The sequence below is a fragment of the Dermacentor andersoni genome, chromosome 6 (assembly GCF_023375885.2).
Source record: "Dermacentor andersoni chromosome 6, qqDerAnde1_hic_scaffold, whole genome shotgun sequence".
Classification (NCBI taxonomy): Eukaryota; Metazoa; Arthropoda; class Arachnida; order Ixodida; family Ixodidae; genus Dermacentor; species Dermacentor andersoni.
The window spans coordinates 140,054,433-140,070,116 of record NC_092819.1 but is presented as its reverse complement, the minus strand read 5'-3'; the positions used below and the strand labels follow the sequence as shown (position 1 = coordinate 140,070,116).

At 45.1% G+C, this 15,684-nt stretch overlaps 1 protein-coding gene across 1 annotated transcript; it reads right to left on the bottom strand.

Annotated features, from left to right (window-relative positions):
• Nucleotides 1-319: 319 nt before the first annotated feature.
• LOC126523372 (palmitoyltransferase ZDHHC20-B-like) lies at nt 320-14,140 on the bottom strand. The gene is made up of 3 exons (XM_050172005.2): nt 13,643-14,140; nt 3,518-3,875; nt 320-2,889 (listed from the first exon to the last, which is right to left on the bottom strand). The coding sequence occupies exons 1-3, from the start codon at nt 14,083-14,085 to the stop codon at nt 2,386-2,388; spliced, it is 1,305 nt and encodes a 434-aa protein (XP_050027962.2). The 5' UTR covers nt 14,086-14,140; the 3' UTR covers nt 320-2,385.
• Between the last annotated feature and the right edge of the window lie 1,544 nt (nt 14,141-15,684).

The following is a 15,684-nucleotide window of genomic DNA, read 5'->3' as shown; positions in this document are numbered from 1 at the left end:
CAGACTATTAATATGACTTATAGCTGTGAAATCAAATTTTAGGAAAATGATCTGTACCGTGATTTTATGACTTTTGGAGAAACATAGTGAACAATGCTACACAACAGAGACTGGTAGCAGCAACCAGTTAGTAAAGACCACAATTTACACACCAGGTAGTTTTAACTATGGGGTCTCTCTCTAGCGATAAAATTCAATAAAAAAATTCGCTGCGCAGGCGACTCCGTTGAAATATCTACAAACCATGATGCATGTGATATACACAGAAATATGAGCGCTTGCCGTGTACATTATACGTAAGTAAATTTCAGTTGGAATCTTGAAAGTTTATTTGCATACACACGAGGTTTATGCTAACCATAATACATCGGTTAACAAAGGCTGTGAAAGGAGCCTGTAAGTAACTGTATGATGAGGCCTGGAGAACCACACGCTGGAGTGTGAAGAGACAGCGGCGACCAACCCAAACGCCTAAAACGCTTTAGAAATAATCGTTCTTGTGCAATAATTGTCTGAAAAGGGTTGCAGAAGCTAGTGCGGTGATGGCGCTGTAAAATAAGCAGTATAGGGTGCGTTGCCCAGTGTCGCAGTGACTGCGAAATCCGGCATCAATTCTGGCAACAATAGTTTCAGCATTTTCGAAGTGCATTCGCAGAGATGAAATAGCCATGTAAGTTTCAAATTTGTGTCTGTGCTGACGTGTAATCGCTCGATGGCTGCCAAGTTTTGCTGGTAGACTGCTCATGCTCCTCGTACCACAATATGTAAGAAAACTGCTGGTGTGTAAATGTAGACATTTTTATGTAAGCTTCTTTAACAGGCTGCTACGGGGTCACTCCTAAATCTAAACTTGACAATTATTGACCACGAATGCACTACTCAATTGAAAGAGAAAACAGCGTACGTTGGCAAAAAAGTAATGTGAGCGTATTAGGCCATTAACTGATAAGACGCCTCTGTGTGCACGAGAAACTATTCGAATCAGCCTTCTTCAGCAAGTTGATGGGGTCCGCTGAACATCGTCATCTGGCGCAAATTGAGGCCTACAGTCAACAATACACGCAAAGCCGCAACATCCAAGTGATTTCAAGATTCAAACGCCGGAACAAACCGCGAAATTGCTGCGAACGTGCCAGACAAGAGGAAGATGTGGTGATAGTGCTAGTTTGTCTCTTAGTTGTGCAAATTAGTCTTGGGCGCTTTGTGTATTTGACATTCCTTAAGGTTTGTTTTTCTTCAAAAAAAAAAAGACACGTTGCTTATGGGGCGCTTGCTCTGATAATATGAGCGAAATACTGGCCTTCTTTAAATCACTGCTAATCTGACACTTTCGTTGTCGAAATACACGTCTGCAACTTTCTGGATATCAGTAATCTAGGACTAGCTGAACGTGGTTATGTTGATTTAGCAAACCTAATGTGATTACTGCACTGCACAGTGACATTGCTTGACATTCAGGGCTCGCTTTCAATTTAAGGTGTCTTACACTAGCACAACAGCGACATCAGCACAACAGGAGTGCACTGCTTCCTACGACACCTTCTACAAAACTTGTCTGAAATGCTCTGAAGCTGAAATATGTTGAGGCCTAAAAGTATATTTTGTCATTGAAAGGTGCGTTCGGTGATCTAGCGTGACGCCTAGACGACGTGTCTGATTCCGTGTGTTTGGGCCCCCTACTATTTGGGCATATGGCAAGAACGACGTATGCGCTGAAGAACATCTCAAACCTCGCGGCTCCGTACATCTGCTACGAAAGCACACTGCTGAGTTTAGGAACCATCGGCGGGGGCAGATGAAAAGGTTTCTCTTAATTACTTTCACCATTCTAACGCTGTAACCATTTTGCCATGGTCAAATAAGGCAAGGAAAAAGACACATCGCATGGTTTTTATACAGCGCTATCTATAGTAACTTTTCTTTTCCAGAGAAATATTTGTAAAGCAACACAGCTGCAATCGAGTCCGTTCAAAAGCAAAAGTGAAATCATGTGTTCAATATAAAGAAGTAAGTTAGCTAATGCTGGAGAGCAAAGATTTGAAGGACTCAGTGTCGAGAACATTGGCGAAAGAAGCCGTTTCCTTTTTTTTATATTTTTACATCCCAGAAGACCCGCGCAATTTTTTTAACACAATAGGACAAATATGACTCCGATTTATTGTTTTCTTCTAATGCATAAAGTGGAGGGGGGGGGCGGAAATCTTGGAAATCTCTAGGTGCTATGCGACCGATACGGAACCACGTGCCGAATAAAACGCCACTTTACCTCACAGGGTAAATCACACCTGAAACTTCATAGTGCAGCAAAATGTACAAGAAATGTCATCCTTCCGAAAGCCGAAGCAACCCTCCACGTTGGTCAGCTTACATGCGCTGAGCCGCACTCTACTCGAGCCTTCTCGCCGACGGTAGGCTCCGAGTCTGGCGAAGCGCGCTACGGCGAGCTTGAGACCCAACCAATTCTGCTGGTGCGGCGTCATTGTTCGTGGCCTGTGCTACCGCGCAACTAGGGTACTTGGCACTACTAGAAGACTTGCGTGGGCCGACCCCAATGGCTTCGAGACTCTCGGCTCCAGAAGGCGGCCGAGCAGTCTGCGCCATGGTGTCTAATGCGGTCGACGGGCACCCTGCACGTGTGACGTCCTCTCCCATCAAGGACGCAGAATCCTTTTTCAACGCAGTGGCAGTTGAAGAGGCTTCTTGCAGACCGGCTTCACCTCCCGCTCCGGCATCTGGCGCCGCAGCTGCGTCAACAGATGCGGCTCGCTGTGACGAACCGACCACGACGGAGTAGGTTCCGTCCGGGTGCAGCTTGGTCGGGAAGTGGCAACCGTCGCCTAGGCTGGTGAACACAGGAACTAGCCAAAGGACGATGTACAAGCCGAAAACCTGCAGCAGCAAAGTTTTCATTATGCGCTGCAATAGGTTTCACAGCAGCAGCCCTTTCTTAAAAAGCAGTGTTTCTTGTCCCTTTGCTCCAGCAATTACATTTAACCCATATAACATGCCTTCACTGCCCGGGAAAAACCCGCCATACTAAGACAATCACGTGCACCTCTTTTGCGTATTTATTGACAGGTGCACCTCAGTGACATGCACTTCCTACCCTCGTTTGCGATGGGTGGTTGACGCCACTCAGTGAGCGGGCAAGGTTAAGGTTGAATGTGCATCGCCCGGAAATTGAAGATGAGGAACATTGCATAAATGGTTATTTGCCGGCGCATTTATGCATGCAACCCACGAAATGCACACAATGGTCCATTGCTCACTTGTTCACTTATAGAAGAGCTTGAATCTCGTCCATAGGTCATCGTATACGTAGCACACGAGAAAAAAAAAACGGGGCAAAAAATATAGACGGACAGGTAGTGCTACGTGTGTCCCGTCTTTCTTTCCCGTCCTCGCTTTTTCGTGCATTATGTACGTACACGAAATCGAAATGTACGAACTCGCCCAAGCCGAAAACACTAGCCCATGACGTGTAAGTGATTTGTGTGAAACCGTCGCTCCACCTGACCTCGAGACAATTTCTGTAGCATCCGAGGTTGAACGAGTCACCGCGCTGCTTGAAGTTGGGCGCCCGCATGGACTCCAACGTGGTGGCGTTGCGAATCACGAGAGACATGTGAATGCCGAGGAAGACTGCGAGCATGGCGGACATTGCGCCGCCCATCACCACGAGGAAGCTGATGTGGCGCGAGCGGTGCAGGAGTCGGCGGCGGGGGCTCTTGTGCAGCAGGTATATGGACACGCTGGCCAAAACGTAGGCTGCCAGGAACGCGGAGTAGAATAGCGTGAGCAGAAAGAACTTGTACGTGCTGAAGCAGACGCAGTTGTTGAACCACGGGCAATGGTGGTCCATTTTCTGTACGCACCTGCGCAGAAGGATTGGTCGAAGTGAGAACTGTTTCCGTTTAGGCAATATTGTGGCAGGTTGTATTCCAGCGTGAGTTTGCTGATGACCGCTTATTCGCTGGAACATGATCGGTGGTGTGCCCATACACCGACGCGCTACTAAAGCAGGGTTTTGTTTTCATCAAGGTTGTAGCTGATTTGATCGTGAGTACTGGCCACAAGTGTCAAGTACTCACAACATAATATAAAAGGCACGGCATGCCAACGCTTTCCTAAAGTTTGGTGCTATCTCCTTAATCCACTTACGTGTGCCAGGCGATTCTTTGTGGAGGGCAGCGCAGACAACCAACAAATTTGTGATGTCATAGTAAATCCCACTATAATGCTATAGGTGGCACTAATACTTACACATCGTTATGCAGCTGTGCAGCAGTATTATTTACTAACAATTTTGAATGGGAGTATATGGCTACATATTTCAATAGGTCGGGCACTTTTAGTGCTTTGCGATGCGCTGTCTTTCATTCCGACAGCAACTATACGGATACTCAATACCAACACTGTAATGCACCGTGGTGATGTCACTGTGCCAACGCTACAGACGCGCATGCAAGATGTGCTCGTGCATCGTTACAATGTCTCTAGAGATGCGGATGATACCTTTGGCTGCAAAAACGAAGAAGCAATTAGGCTGCAACTTGATGCACCACACAATCAACCCTGCAGGGGGTGGGGGGGGGGGCAGAGCACAACAATGCACTGCACCCGGCAACCACTGCACCGATTTTGATAAAATCTGTCACACTTATTAAAACAGGAAGGTAAAGTCTAGTAAATGTAGAAAACGGATTTTCAGTTTAAGCCAGCACGTTTTTAGTAAAATATATAAAAATAGCCAAATTTGAAGAAACTCAAGTGTCAAGTTTACAACTGTAACTCGGCAATGAAGAAATCTCACTATTCTGCCATCTGCAATTAAGAATACCTCTTCGCCGAACAAAATTCATATATCATAGACCGCTCCGAATTGAACTGCTAATCTGTCAGTGCGAGTTTTGCAGAATCCTCGTGAATGATGTAAGAATGTTACGTAAGTTGTAAATTCAAAAATTAAAAAATTAAATTATGGGGTTTTACGTGCCAAAACCACTTTATGATTATGAGGCGCGCCGTAGTGGAAGACTCCGGAAATTTCGACCACCTGGGGTTCTTTAACGTGCACCTAAATCTAAGTACACGGGTGTTTTCGCATTTCGCCCCCATCGAAATGCGGCCGCCGTGGCCGGGATTCGATCCCGCGACCTCGTGCTCAGCAGCCTAACACCATAGCCACTGAGCAACCACGGCGGGTGTAAGTTGTAAATTCATCTATTACTTTAGTCCGCTTGATATGCTCAAACATGCACCGCTACAGGTAATGCGACATCTATTTTTGCGTTATCCTGGTACAAGTTTGCCAACTTCTCGCTTCTGCTTTTGCATTTTTTTTTCATATCTTGAGGTCCTAGACAAAATATTCTGCTTCATACAGTGGCTACTATTGACCTTTCTCAAATTCGAGAAATTTCACTAAAATTTACATACCAACTGTCGAATGAGATCATTGCTGCGGTTTACGAGTAATTCGATTGGGGGATTGGAGCTCGCCCTGATCTAGAGCTTCCTCTTAGAATTGTGAAATTTGCTGTGCATGAACATTTCACGAGATTGCACCATTTCGTTGAATTGAAATAAACACAACTGTACGCGTCAAATTAGGTTACATATAATTCCATTGGCCGCTTCGCGAAAGTTTCGCTTCACATGGATACCAGTGTGCCTTGTATCTGCATAATACTTTGCTGTGTGACCTATTCGGCAAGACAACCAACGGCAGCAGTAGCCACGGTCAGCAAATTCCGGGAGAGTTTGCGAACAAAACTTCGCTTTAAGAAGTTGTGCGGAAACGATCGAAAAATGCATAAGGTTTCGCACAAGAATTACTAGCGGTAACTTTGACTTTAGTGTTTCCAGGAGCTGGAGCTGTTATGTCTGGATGCTATGGATTGTACATGGATTTGCCTCTACTTCATTCGTCTGGCTTCGAACGGCTTCGCAGGCTCATCATTTTAAGCAAAGTACCGTATCTTAAATAAATAAATAGACGCCACTGAGATTGTCTGACGGCAAGATTCAAACACAGGACCTTCAGTACCGATATTGAAATCATTACGCCACAGACGCATGCATCGACAAGCGGCATAAAGCACCCTTATGACTTTCTCCCGGCCAAGTGAGCGCGTTGAGACGCTTGGCGCGTCGGTTTGGCCACCTAGACAGGCTGAACCGCTGCAATTGGTAGCCATCATGCTTGTTCGGAGGATTTTCTGCGTTTAGGTTAACATGCTTTGAAACTTAGCACAATGAAAGCAGTTAAAGCGTTATAAAGAAAGTCACAAAACCATCTTAAGCCACAAGCAAGAAGATCAGCCAATTTCACCAACTAACCATCATTCCAACGGTGGCTGACAGTGAACCCACATACAAGAGTGCATGTAAGCTCCCTAGTGGCTGAACGATTGCAACGCCAGAAATCCATCTAGCCACTATTTTAGGAAACTTTACGGAATAAGCTTGTGAGGGGAATTAAATAAGTAGCCGAACGCAAAAGTTCGAGTACGGGACCATGTTATTTTTTTTTTCTTTTCGCGCAACTGAAGCGTTCTAGCTAGGCATGACGCCTTCGTTGCTATTCCTATACTGTTCCTAGGTGAGTATGCATTTGTGCGAAATTTTATTGCTATAGTAACTACATGGACACTCCAAACGAGTTCTTTTCGTTGTCGGCGTTGCCACGAAGCTCCGCATATATGTAAGCATTTGTATGCTGTATGCTTATTCATGCCTTTATATGCGGGTTTTATTGCTACACTATACAAACACTAAAGTTGCTCATATCGTGTGTTATGCTCTTGACTAAATTACTCCCAGGAATTTCGAGTGTGACAGCCCGCAAACAAATGTCATGAAACATAACATTCACAGCGAATGCCTTTTATCTTAAATCTTTTTCAGACTATTAAAAATCAGAAGTGTGAAACAATATCCGTGCTCAAACTTGAAAGTGACGTAACTTTACTGGTCTGGCTCCTTACGGGCAGCGTAGTGGTGCCTGTGCTATGGTATTACAGGCCTAGCACGGCGTGTTAAAAACTCCTAAAGGTGTCAGAAATTTTGGCGCGACCGCGCATGTCGCGTCCGTGTTAGTCAGACCCGTGTATAATTCCAACTCCGTCCGGGAAGTTCCGGTGCAGCATTACACCTTGCTAGCCGTGCCTGGTAACCTTGTTGCAGTGCGGACTAGTAGACTAGAGCGCACTAGCTCAGGTCGTTCTGCCAATAACGTCTATCGGTATGAATATATGCACCTTGCTAACACAGACAGCGCTCCGCCCTTAGGCTTAAACTGACAATTGTTATAGGACTTTTCTATCAATTGACACATCGGGCAGCGGCAGCGGTGGCGGTGGCACGTTGCTGCACAAGAGTGCTCAAACAACTGTTTTGAATTTTACAGTTTCCTTCGCTGCTGTCCGTCTGCAAGAATTTCCGTATCAAGCGCGATCTGCATTCTGCTGGCTTCGTTGACGCACCGTGTGTGGCTGCCTACGTGCTGTCATCACGTGAAGATACGCCCCTTCCTTCTGGCTATAAAGCTGCGCAAGTCGTCGAGAGCCTTCACACATCGGGCAGCGGCAGCGGTGGTGGTGGCACGTTGCTGCACAAGAGTGCTCAAACAACTGTTTTGAATTTTACAGGTTAGTTGTCTTTTCTTACTGTTGTTAAGCTGCCAGTGCATACTGCCGCCACTGCTGCCACTGCTGCCCATGGTCTAGTGTCTTGCTTGCAATGTCATCTGAAAATTTTGATCCTTGTTCTGCATGCTACGAAGATATTATAGATGGTGAAGAATTTATGACTTGTGCAGATTGCTGTCAAAGGTTTCATATAGGGAAGTGTGCAGAGGTTGGGGAGCGGAGTTTCAAAGCAAAAAATGCTGAATTAAGAAAAGCCTTGAAATGCTTGACATGTCGATCTTCGGCGTCTCGCAGTCAGGATAGCAGCAGTGATGCATCTTCTGCTGTCCTATGCAAACGGCTTGCTGAGATTAGTAAGTCATTGGTAAATCTCACGGCCAAAGTGGATGATCTGACATCTTTGAAGGAAACCGTTTCAAGCATTGAAAAGTCTGTACAACATATGTCTGACACGTATGACAAATTGCTCGAAGTATCTAATAAGCATGACAAGGAAATCGAGCTCCTGCGTAAGAGAGTTGACGACATTGAGGCAAACCAGGACGGGCAGCAAATTCGAAAACTGCGTCAGGAATTGAACGAACTGAGCCAGTACAGTAGGCGGCAAAACATGGAAATACATGGAATGCCTGTGACAGATGGTGAAGATTTACTGAGCAAAGTAAACAGCCTTGCTGTGAAGCTTGACTTGCCCACACTTGTAGCAAATGACATTGAAGGGCTACACCGCCTTCCATCTCAACCAGACAAGGTGCCTGTGGTTTTGATCCGTTTTGCCAACCGATCCACAAAAACAGACTGGATTTCAAAGCGCAAAGAATGCGAAGATGACATTCGATTCTTTGATAACCTGACGGCTTCTAGCAGGAATTTACTGTGGCTCGCTAAAATGAAGGCTAAGGAAATGAAGTACGCTTTCGTCTGGTCAAAGGAAGGAAATATCTACGCTCGAAGGCAACCTGGTGCACGAGCCATCAGGATCGCTTGTGAGGAGGACATTGATAAGATGGTTTAATCACTGTTGCTGCGAGACTGCGCAGTACACCTGCTCAACAATGGCTTATTTTACTGCCGAGTCATTCACCGACATTCTAAAGGATGGTGCTTACAATCCTCGCAACACACTATCTCTTTACCACTTAAACTGTCAAAGCCTAAAAAATAAATCAGAAGAAGTAAAAGCTGAATTAACTAAACTGAACTTTAATTTTGACCTTATTGCCTTCACTGAAACATGGTTTACCTCAAATGCAGATGTCAGCGAGTTTTCTGGTTATAAACCCATTTCAGTATTTCGAGATGGAAAGCGTGGTGGTGGTGTATCTTTATATGTGCAAAATTATTTGTGCTTTGAGGTCTTGTCGGATTATTCAATTGTTTGTACTGATTTTGAAACTGTCTGCATTGCTTTTCATAGAGTTGCTATTATGGTTGTGTATCGCCCCCCTCAAGGAAATTCTGACAATTTTTTTCGCTTCATTGATTGTTTTCTGAAGTTTGCTAACCAAAACAACTGGCGTATCATTGTGCTAGGTGACTTCAATATTAACTTTTTGGAGGATAACGCTCTGAAGATTAACTTAAATGAAATAATGCTGTCTAATGCTTGTGACAATACTATTAAATTGCCTACTCGCATATCCTTGCACTCTGAAACATTAATTGATTTGTGCTTCACTAATTTCCCACCTCAGAGTTGCATATCCGGTGTTTTTTCTTCTGGAATTAGTGATCACTTGCCTTTCTTTTCACTTTTTCCTGATACGACCAAATTGAATAAACGCGTTCACGCTCGTAGAGTTAATGATGAAAAGAGCATCTCCAGATTTTGTCACTTGTTGTCTACAATTAATTGGGTAGGTGTATATGGTGAAAATGACTCGTCCCGTGCTTATGATATATTTATTCAGAAGCTGCTTGAATGCTATTACGCTGCGTTCCCAACTCAAACTATAAAAAAACATAGAAAGGCTAGAAAAGAATGGATGACAGGAGCACTTTTGAAACAAATTAAAGAAAAGAACAAAATGTTCTCTCGTTTTTTGGAAACGCGATGCCCGGATGATTTAGTTAAGTTTAAGAAGTTTCGAAATAAATTAAACTCAGATCTAAAGAAAGCTAAATCTTTTTTCTATATAAATAAGTTTTCGTCAATCTTACACAATCCTAAATTACTTTGGCAAGGTATTAACGTTATTATAGGGAACAGGAAGAATTGTCTTCCCTCTGAGCTGAAAGTCAATGGGGTGAATTATGCTGGAGTTTCACTTGCCAATATGCTGAATGAACACTTTTTAGTTGCCGGAGCATACCGACCCTCTGCTAGCTGTCATTCAACTCGGTCTGTTGACTCATACTTACCCTCTTGCAGTACTGAATCTATATTTTTGTCCCCTACTTCAGTGGATGAAGTTATTTCTATCATTAATTCATTCAGGAACACCTGCTCACCTGGAGATGACGAAGTTGCTGCTTTTCCTATTAAATGTGCTGTAAATATTATTGCTGGCCCTCTTACGCATATTTGTAACAGAATGCTTCTTTCTGGTGTATTCCCTAGCAAATTAAAAGTCGCGCGCGTTACCGTTTTATTCAAAGGAGGCAACAAAAATGACCCAAATAATTACCGTCCTATTTCGGTATTGCCTCTGTTTTCGAAGTTAGCTGAGCGTATACTCTATAGGCGACTAAACAATTTCTTACAAGCTAAACATCTTATCTGCCCCCAACAGTATGGCTTTCAGGCCGGTAAATCAACAGAATCTGCTCTGTTAGATATTAAAAACTCTATAATTAACAATTTTGAAACTAAGCTTTTTTCTGTTGGAATTTTTCTCGACCTGCGCAAAGCTTTCGATTCTGTGCAACATACAATACTGCTCCATAAATTAAAGACTTACGGGATCCGTGGAGTGGCAAATTCACTTTTGGAAAGTTATCTAACTGCACGGACACAGTACACTCAGATTCATGATGTAAAATCCAGTTTTGGTATGATAAAATTCGGTGTCCCTCAGGGTTCAATTCTGGGACCACTTTTATTTATTCTCTATATTAATGACATTGTAAACATTCCATTAACTCCTAATATCATGATGTATGCCGACGATACTAATGTCTTTTTTTCCGGCTCCAGTCTCCAAGTACTTGAACACCAATGTAATACCTGGCTTGAGGAGTTAGCGGTTTGACTCTATTTTAATCTACTTCAATTAAACGTAAACAAAACAAAGTTTATGCTCTTCCATCCAAAAAACAAACCATTAGATCATCACATCAAACTATTTTTTAATGACTTAAACATCGAGCAAGTTCATAGTTGCCGGTTCCTTGGTGTGTTTTTTCGTAGCGATTTGGGTTGGAGTGATCATATAAACTACATTAGACTAAAAATGGCCAGATCTATTTATGTTATTTATCGTGTTAGACATCTCCTCCCACTACAAGTTAAAAAACAGTTATATTTTGCCCTTGTTCAGTCTCACCTGGTGTATTGCAACCTAGTGTGGGGTACATGCAACAAAACTGATTCACACAAATTGCTTTCTCTCCAGAAAAGAGCTCTACGTTTATTAAGTTCAAGTTCATCTGTTGAAGCTAATCTTTTCGAAACATTTCATGTTCGCAATTTCTTTCATTTATACAATTTTAGTTTGGCTCTTCACATTTTTTATAAAGTCAAACATGACTTTAACTCTTTTTCTAATACTCATAATTCAAGAAACGTTGCGTATGGTCTACGTTCCGTTGCCCTATCTACTGCAAGAGCCAGAACAAATTATGGTAAACAAACAACCGATTATCAAATTATAACATTGTGCAATGCCTACCAGTCTCTTACTCAGATTACTTTAGAAAATTATAGTGTGTCTGTATTTAAGAAAAAACTGACGATTCTTTTCCCCCCCGGTTAAATTTCAGCTAATTCTGTATACTTAGTTCTTTGAATGTGCATATTATGAAATGTTTTGTTTATTGTTAATGGATATTTATTATTGTCTATCATTAACTATTTTCTATTGTGACCATGTTTGCTCATTGTTTTTTTTTTTCCTTTTGTCCATTCGGCCCCCGTTTCCATGATGTGTGATCGGGGTTTAGGCCTTGTCAGGAGGTATGCTTGGTCTACCTCCTTTAGCCTCACCTCGAGGGCATATTGTATTGTATATAATATGGCCAAATAAACATACTACTAAATTTTAATACGTTTACATGACTGCTTGTTTATGACTTGCGAAAAAACGCGCCGGGGAACACGAGGAATAGGCAGGGAGACATTAAGACGATCACAAGCACCTTGTGATCGTCTTTATGTCGCTGCCGATGTCATGTTGTCGCGGTGCCATTGGCGTATGCGTGGCGCGCGTTTAGAGGGTTAGAAGGTCTTAGAGACGCGAGGTATGCTGAGAGCGTTTGGTTGCAAATCAAACAAGTCCAAGCGGCTGCACTCTCGCGCTCACATGTATATATTCGAACGCACTAAAACTAGTAGAAGGGGTTCACAAAGGAAACACGGAAGCGTTTTCAACAACTGTCGTTTACTGAAACCTCGACGCAGTCATATCGAAACAAGACAGCCTGGAACGAATGAGTACTTAATATTTACATGGCTGCGACGTTCCAGCCAAACACAGGAGCCATTCGTTTCCACCTCTTCGTTTCATTACCCGTGCTGCCCATGGCATTCACTCTGCACGGCAAATATGTGCGAATCCAAATCAAACTTTATGTGCCTATGCTTCCGCGGCATTCTCGAGATTTATCTCGGTTTGCGGCATCGAAAATCGTCTAGTGCCGACACAGCTATCTTCCCGATATTACAACTTGTTTGCCTCTATTATCTCGCTTAAGAAATTGTTCTTCCGGAACCTCCTCGAAGTATAGACTATTTGGAAAGCGGCACAATCAGGAATGCGAAGAGTGTACGACGTTCATGCTTGGAAATAGATTTTAATTACCCACCTGCTGAAAAATGGGCGTTATTCTAACAATGAGAGCCTGTAAACGAACAATAAGGTTTTCCTCGGGTCGGGTCACATTTCATTTTTAATTTACAAGACCTATCACGAGTGACACTGTAAACCTGCAAATACAGCAAACGCGCCTTCCACGCCTTCCGGGTGCGTTTTTGCGATAACAGACACCTTTTTAAGAAAAGTTTGCTGATTGAGTTGGATGCGAGTTTACTGGTTTTTCAAACCGTCGCTGAGTAAAATCATCATTTGTGCAGCACAGTAATACAGGAGGGAGAAATTCTAGCTGGGTTGCTCGATAAAAGATTGCTAACTGTACGGTAGACAATAGCCGCTGTGAGACACATACAGGAAGGACTGATATAACGAGCGCCTCTGGTTCTATTGCTTTGCTTGCATTTGTGTATGTCCGTCAGCACGCGCTTAACGTCCATTTCGCACTTGACTTTACTTACAACCTAATCGCTTGAGGTTAAGCTTCAGAGCATGACAGGGATAGGACAGTCACATACGTGTGCTAATTGTTAACTATGCGGCGTTCAATTCTGCCAAACTATCGCACTATCGCACAGGTTTACTGCCTTTGTAGTCCACGCAACTAGAAAGAACCGTCCTTATTCGTGGATATCGAGAAAGCAGGTTCACTTGCCTTTCAGAGAAACACTCCATTATGAGTGACGGCAAAGTCATCGATGCCATCTATGTTAGAGTGCAAAAGGCCTTAGCATAAAACAATAGCTGCGGAATTAGAAAACAAGGCCTTGCCAATGGCCACCTTCAACAAGCACGACGATGATTATGATCACTGCGTTCTTCCCATTTATGTAAAAATATCACGAAGCGCCTTCTGGTGGCACGCGACGTGACTGGGCTATTTTGGCTGAATAGCTTACGGAGCGCGCGATCTAGTTTTTCTTCTGCTCATTGTGATTGGATTTGTGCATATTTCAGCCGTTGCTATCCCAGCAACCCCCAATCTTCGCAGCAAGCAATAACTGGCACGGTCGCCTTACTTGCCTTTTGCAGGCCGAGCAGTGGTGACATCGGTCGGGTTTGATTAGCTGACAGCTCTCGCAGCAGCTCACGCCGCCGCCCGCTAAGCGAGTGAGCACGCCTCGTTCACTGGCCATCGTTTCAAGCAGCGCGCACCGGCGATTCCCGTCCTGGGTACAGCGAACCAGCGCCTGACATTCGTTTTTGGTCAAGTGAAAGAAGCGAGGCACGGATGGCGCATGCGTGAACGTGGTCTGCGCGTACGACCACAGGCACATGAGCAGCAGCAGGTGGAAGACAGTGGCCAAGGCGAAGCGCAGAGGGTCTTCCTTCACGTACCGGCCGCAGAACACGATCAAGTAGGCGTAGTATGCTTCGGTAAATGTGGCCATCGCTAACAGGGCGGGAAGCCAGCAGCAAATCCATCTGATACCCTTGAGCAGGAGTCCGAAGGCTTGGCGGAACATTCTGGTCCTGTCTTCTTCTTCATTCACTACTTGACTGCTCGACCTATAGCGGAAGTTACCCACAAATGAGCCGTGGACAGGAGTCAAACTGTGATGAAAATAGCAATAAAAATTGTGCGGATCCAACATACATGTAGGGAAGTATGTGAAGCACAGATTTCTTCAAACTGATAATTAAGCGTCATAAAACGCGATGTCCGTGCATACAACTGTATTTATTATCACCCTGGACAGCATGTAATGCCATACAATTTCTGTTTGTACAACGCACAAATCATTATTATAATTTCGGGTTAGTATAATTTCGGGCATTACTATAATTTCCGGCATTACTGTAAAATTTGGGCTAGTTGGCCATAACAGAACTTGCACTGTTTGCTACCAGCTGGAGGAAGGTACAGGGGTTAGCATCTTTCTGGCACTGCTTGCGAAAAGCCCTCCAGTAGACAGTGAGGCACGCCCTGCTCCTGGCAGTCTTGCCTCTGAACGGTATTAGCGGGAGGGGCCGGTAGCCCAAACCCCAGGTATCCGAAAGCGGTGCCCAAATATAGTTACATCCCTCCGTTGCTAGGCTGACGTCGATAGCTGTGAAGACCACCCACGCGGCACCCGGATGAATGTGTGAGCTCTGGCGTTGAGAATTGAAGGACCTGGTTGGTGGCGACGTCCCGCAATCCCTAGCCACGTGGACAGCAGCAGCCGCTTCCCCTGGTGGTGTGGTGGGCATTGACGTTTCGCAGAGGAGCAAGTCTTTCCCCAGGAGTTTGCCCAGTGGCAGGAGGCTGACTGTGTTCCATGGCGCATAGCCGTGCAGGTGCTGACCACGGTAGTGTCGGAGCCTCGCCTCCCCCCTCTCGTACCCGAACAGCACATAATTCAAGAGGACCGCTCAGCAGGTGTGCAACGTGGACTTCAGCCTGTGGTAGTTCTCGCCGCACGTAGATCGCATAACGTGGTGATCCCTGCTGATGGCCCTCGTCAAAGCAGGGGGCACATTGGCAGGACTCCCCAGTGCAGTAATGCGGCTGCTGTAACCCACGTATCCAGGAAGGCTCAGGTCTGTTGCTGCAGCTTATACCTCCTACAGAGCAAGCACATCATACTGACTCCGCAAAAGGTCCATGGAGAGGTCTGCCTGCCAGCGCTGCAGCAAGCTTGCGTTGCTCTAGCGCATACTCTGGCGACGGTGGCAATGTGCTGCTGCTGGCGGGTGGGGCTAGCCATGTTGACTACTGGGGCTGGCATGCCTCCAGGCACGCCACCTGCCTCGAGACAGATGGAACGCAGTTGCTGGTTGTCTGGTGGCCGCAGGTCGGCGATCGCCCCGAGAACCGGTCGCCAGGTTCTTGTTCTCCTCATCGCTGCTGGTCTGGGGAGCCTCCTCTAGGGACCGCCATGACTTCGTGCAGCCCCGCTTCTTGGCGCCTGCCTGCTGTCCACGCTGCTGCAAGCGGAGTTGGGGTGGTTGGTAGAGTCGTGGCCTCCTTGGTAGGAGCGCCGAGTGCTGCAGCGCAGGTCTTGCCTCATGCAGACTGTTATGAGGCGGACCGGAAGCAGCTGGTTCTGAACTATTGGAAGCAGCTCGCAGGACCACCTGCA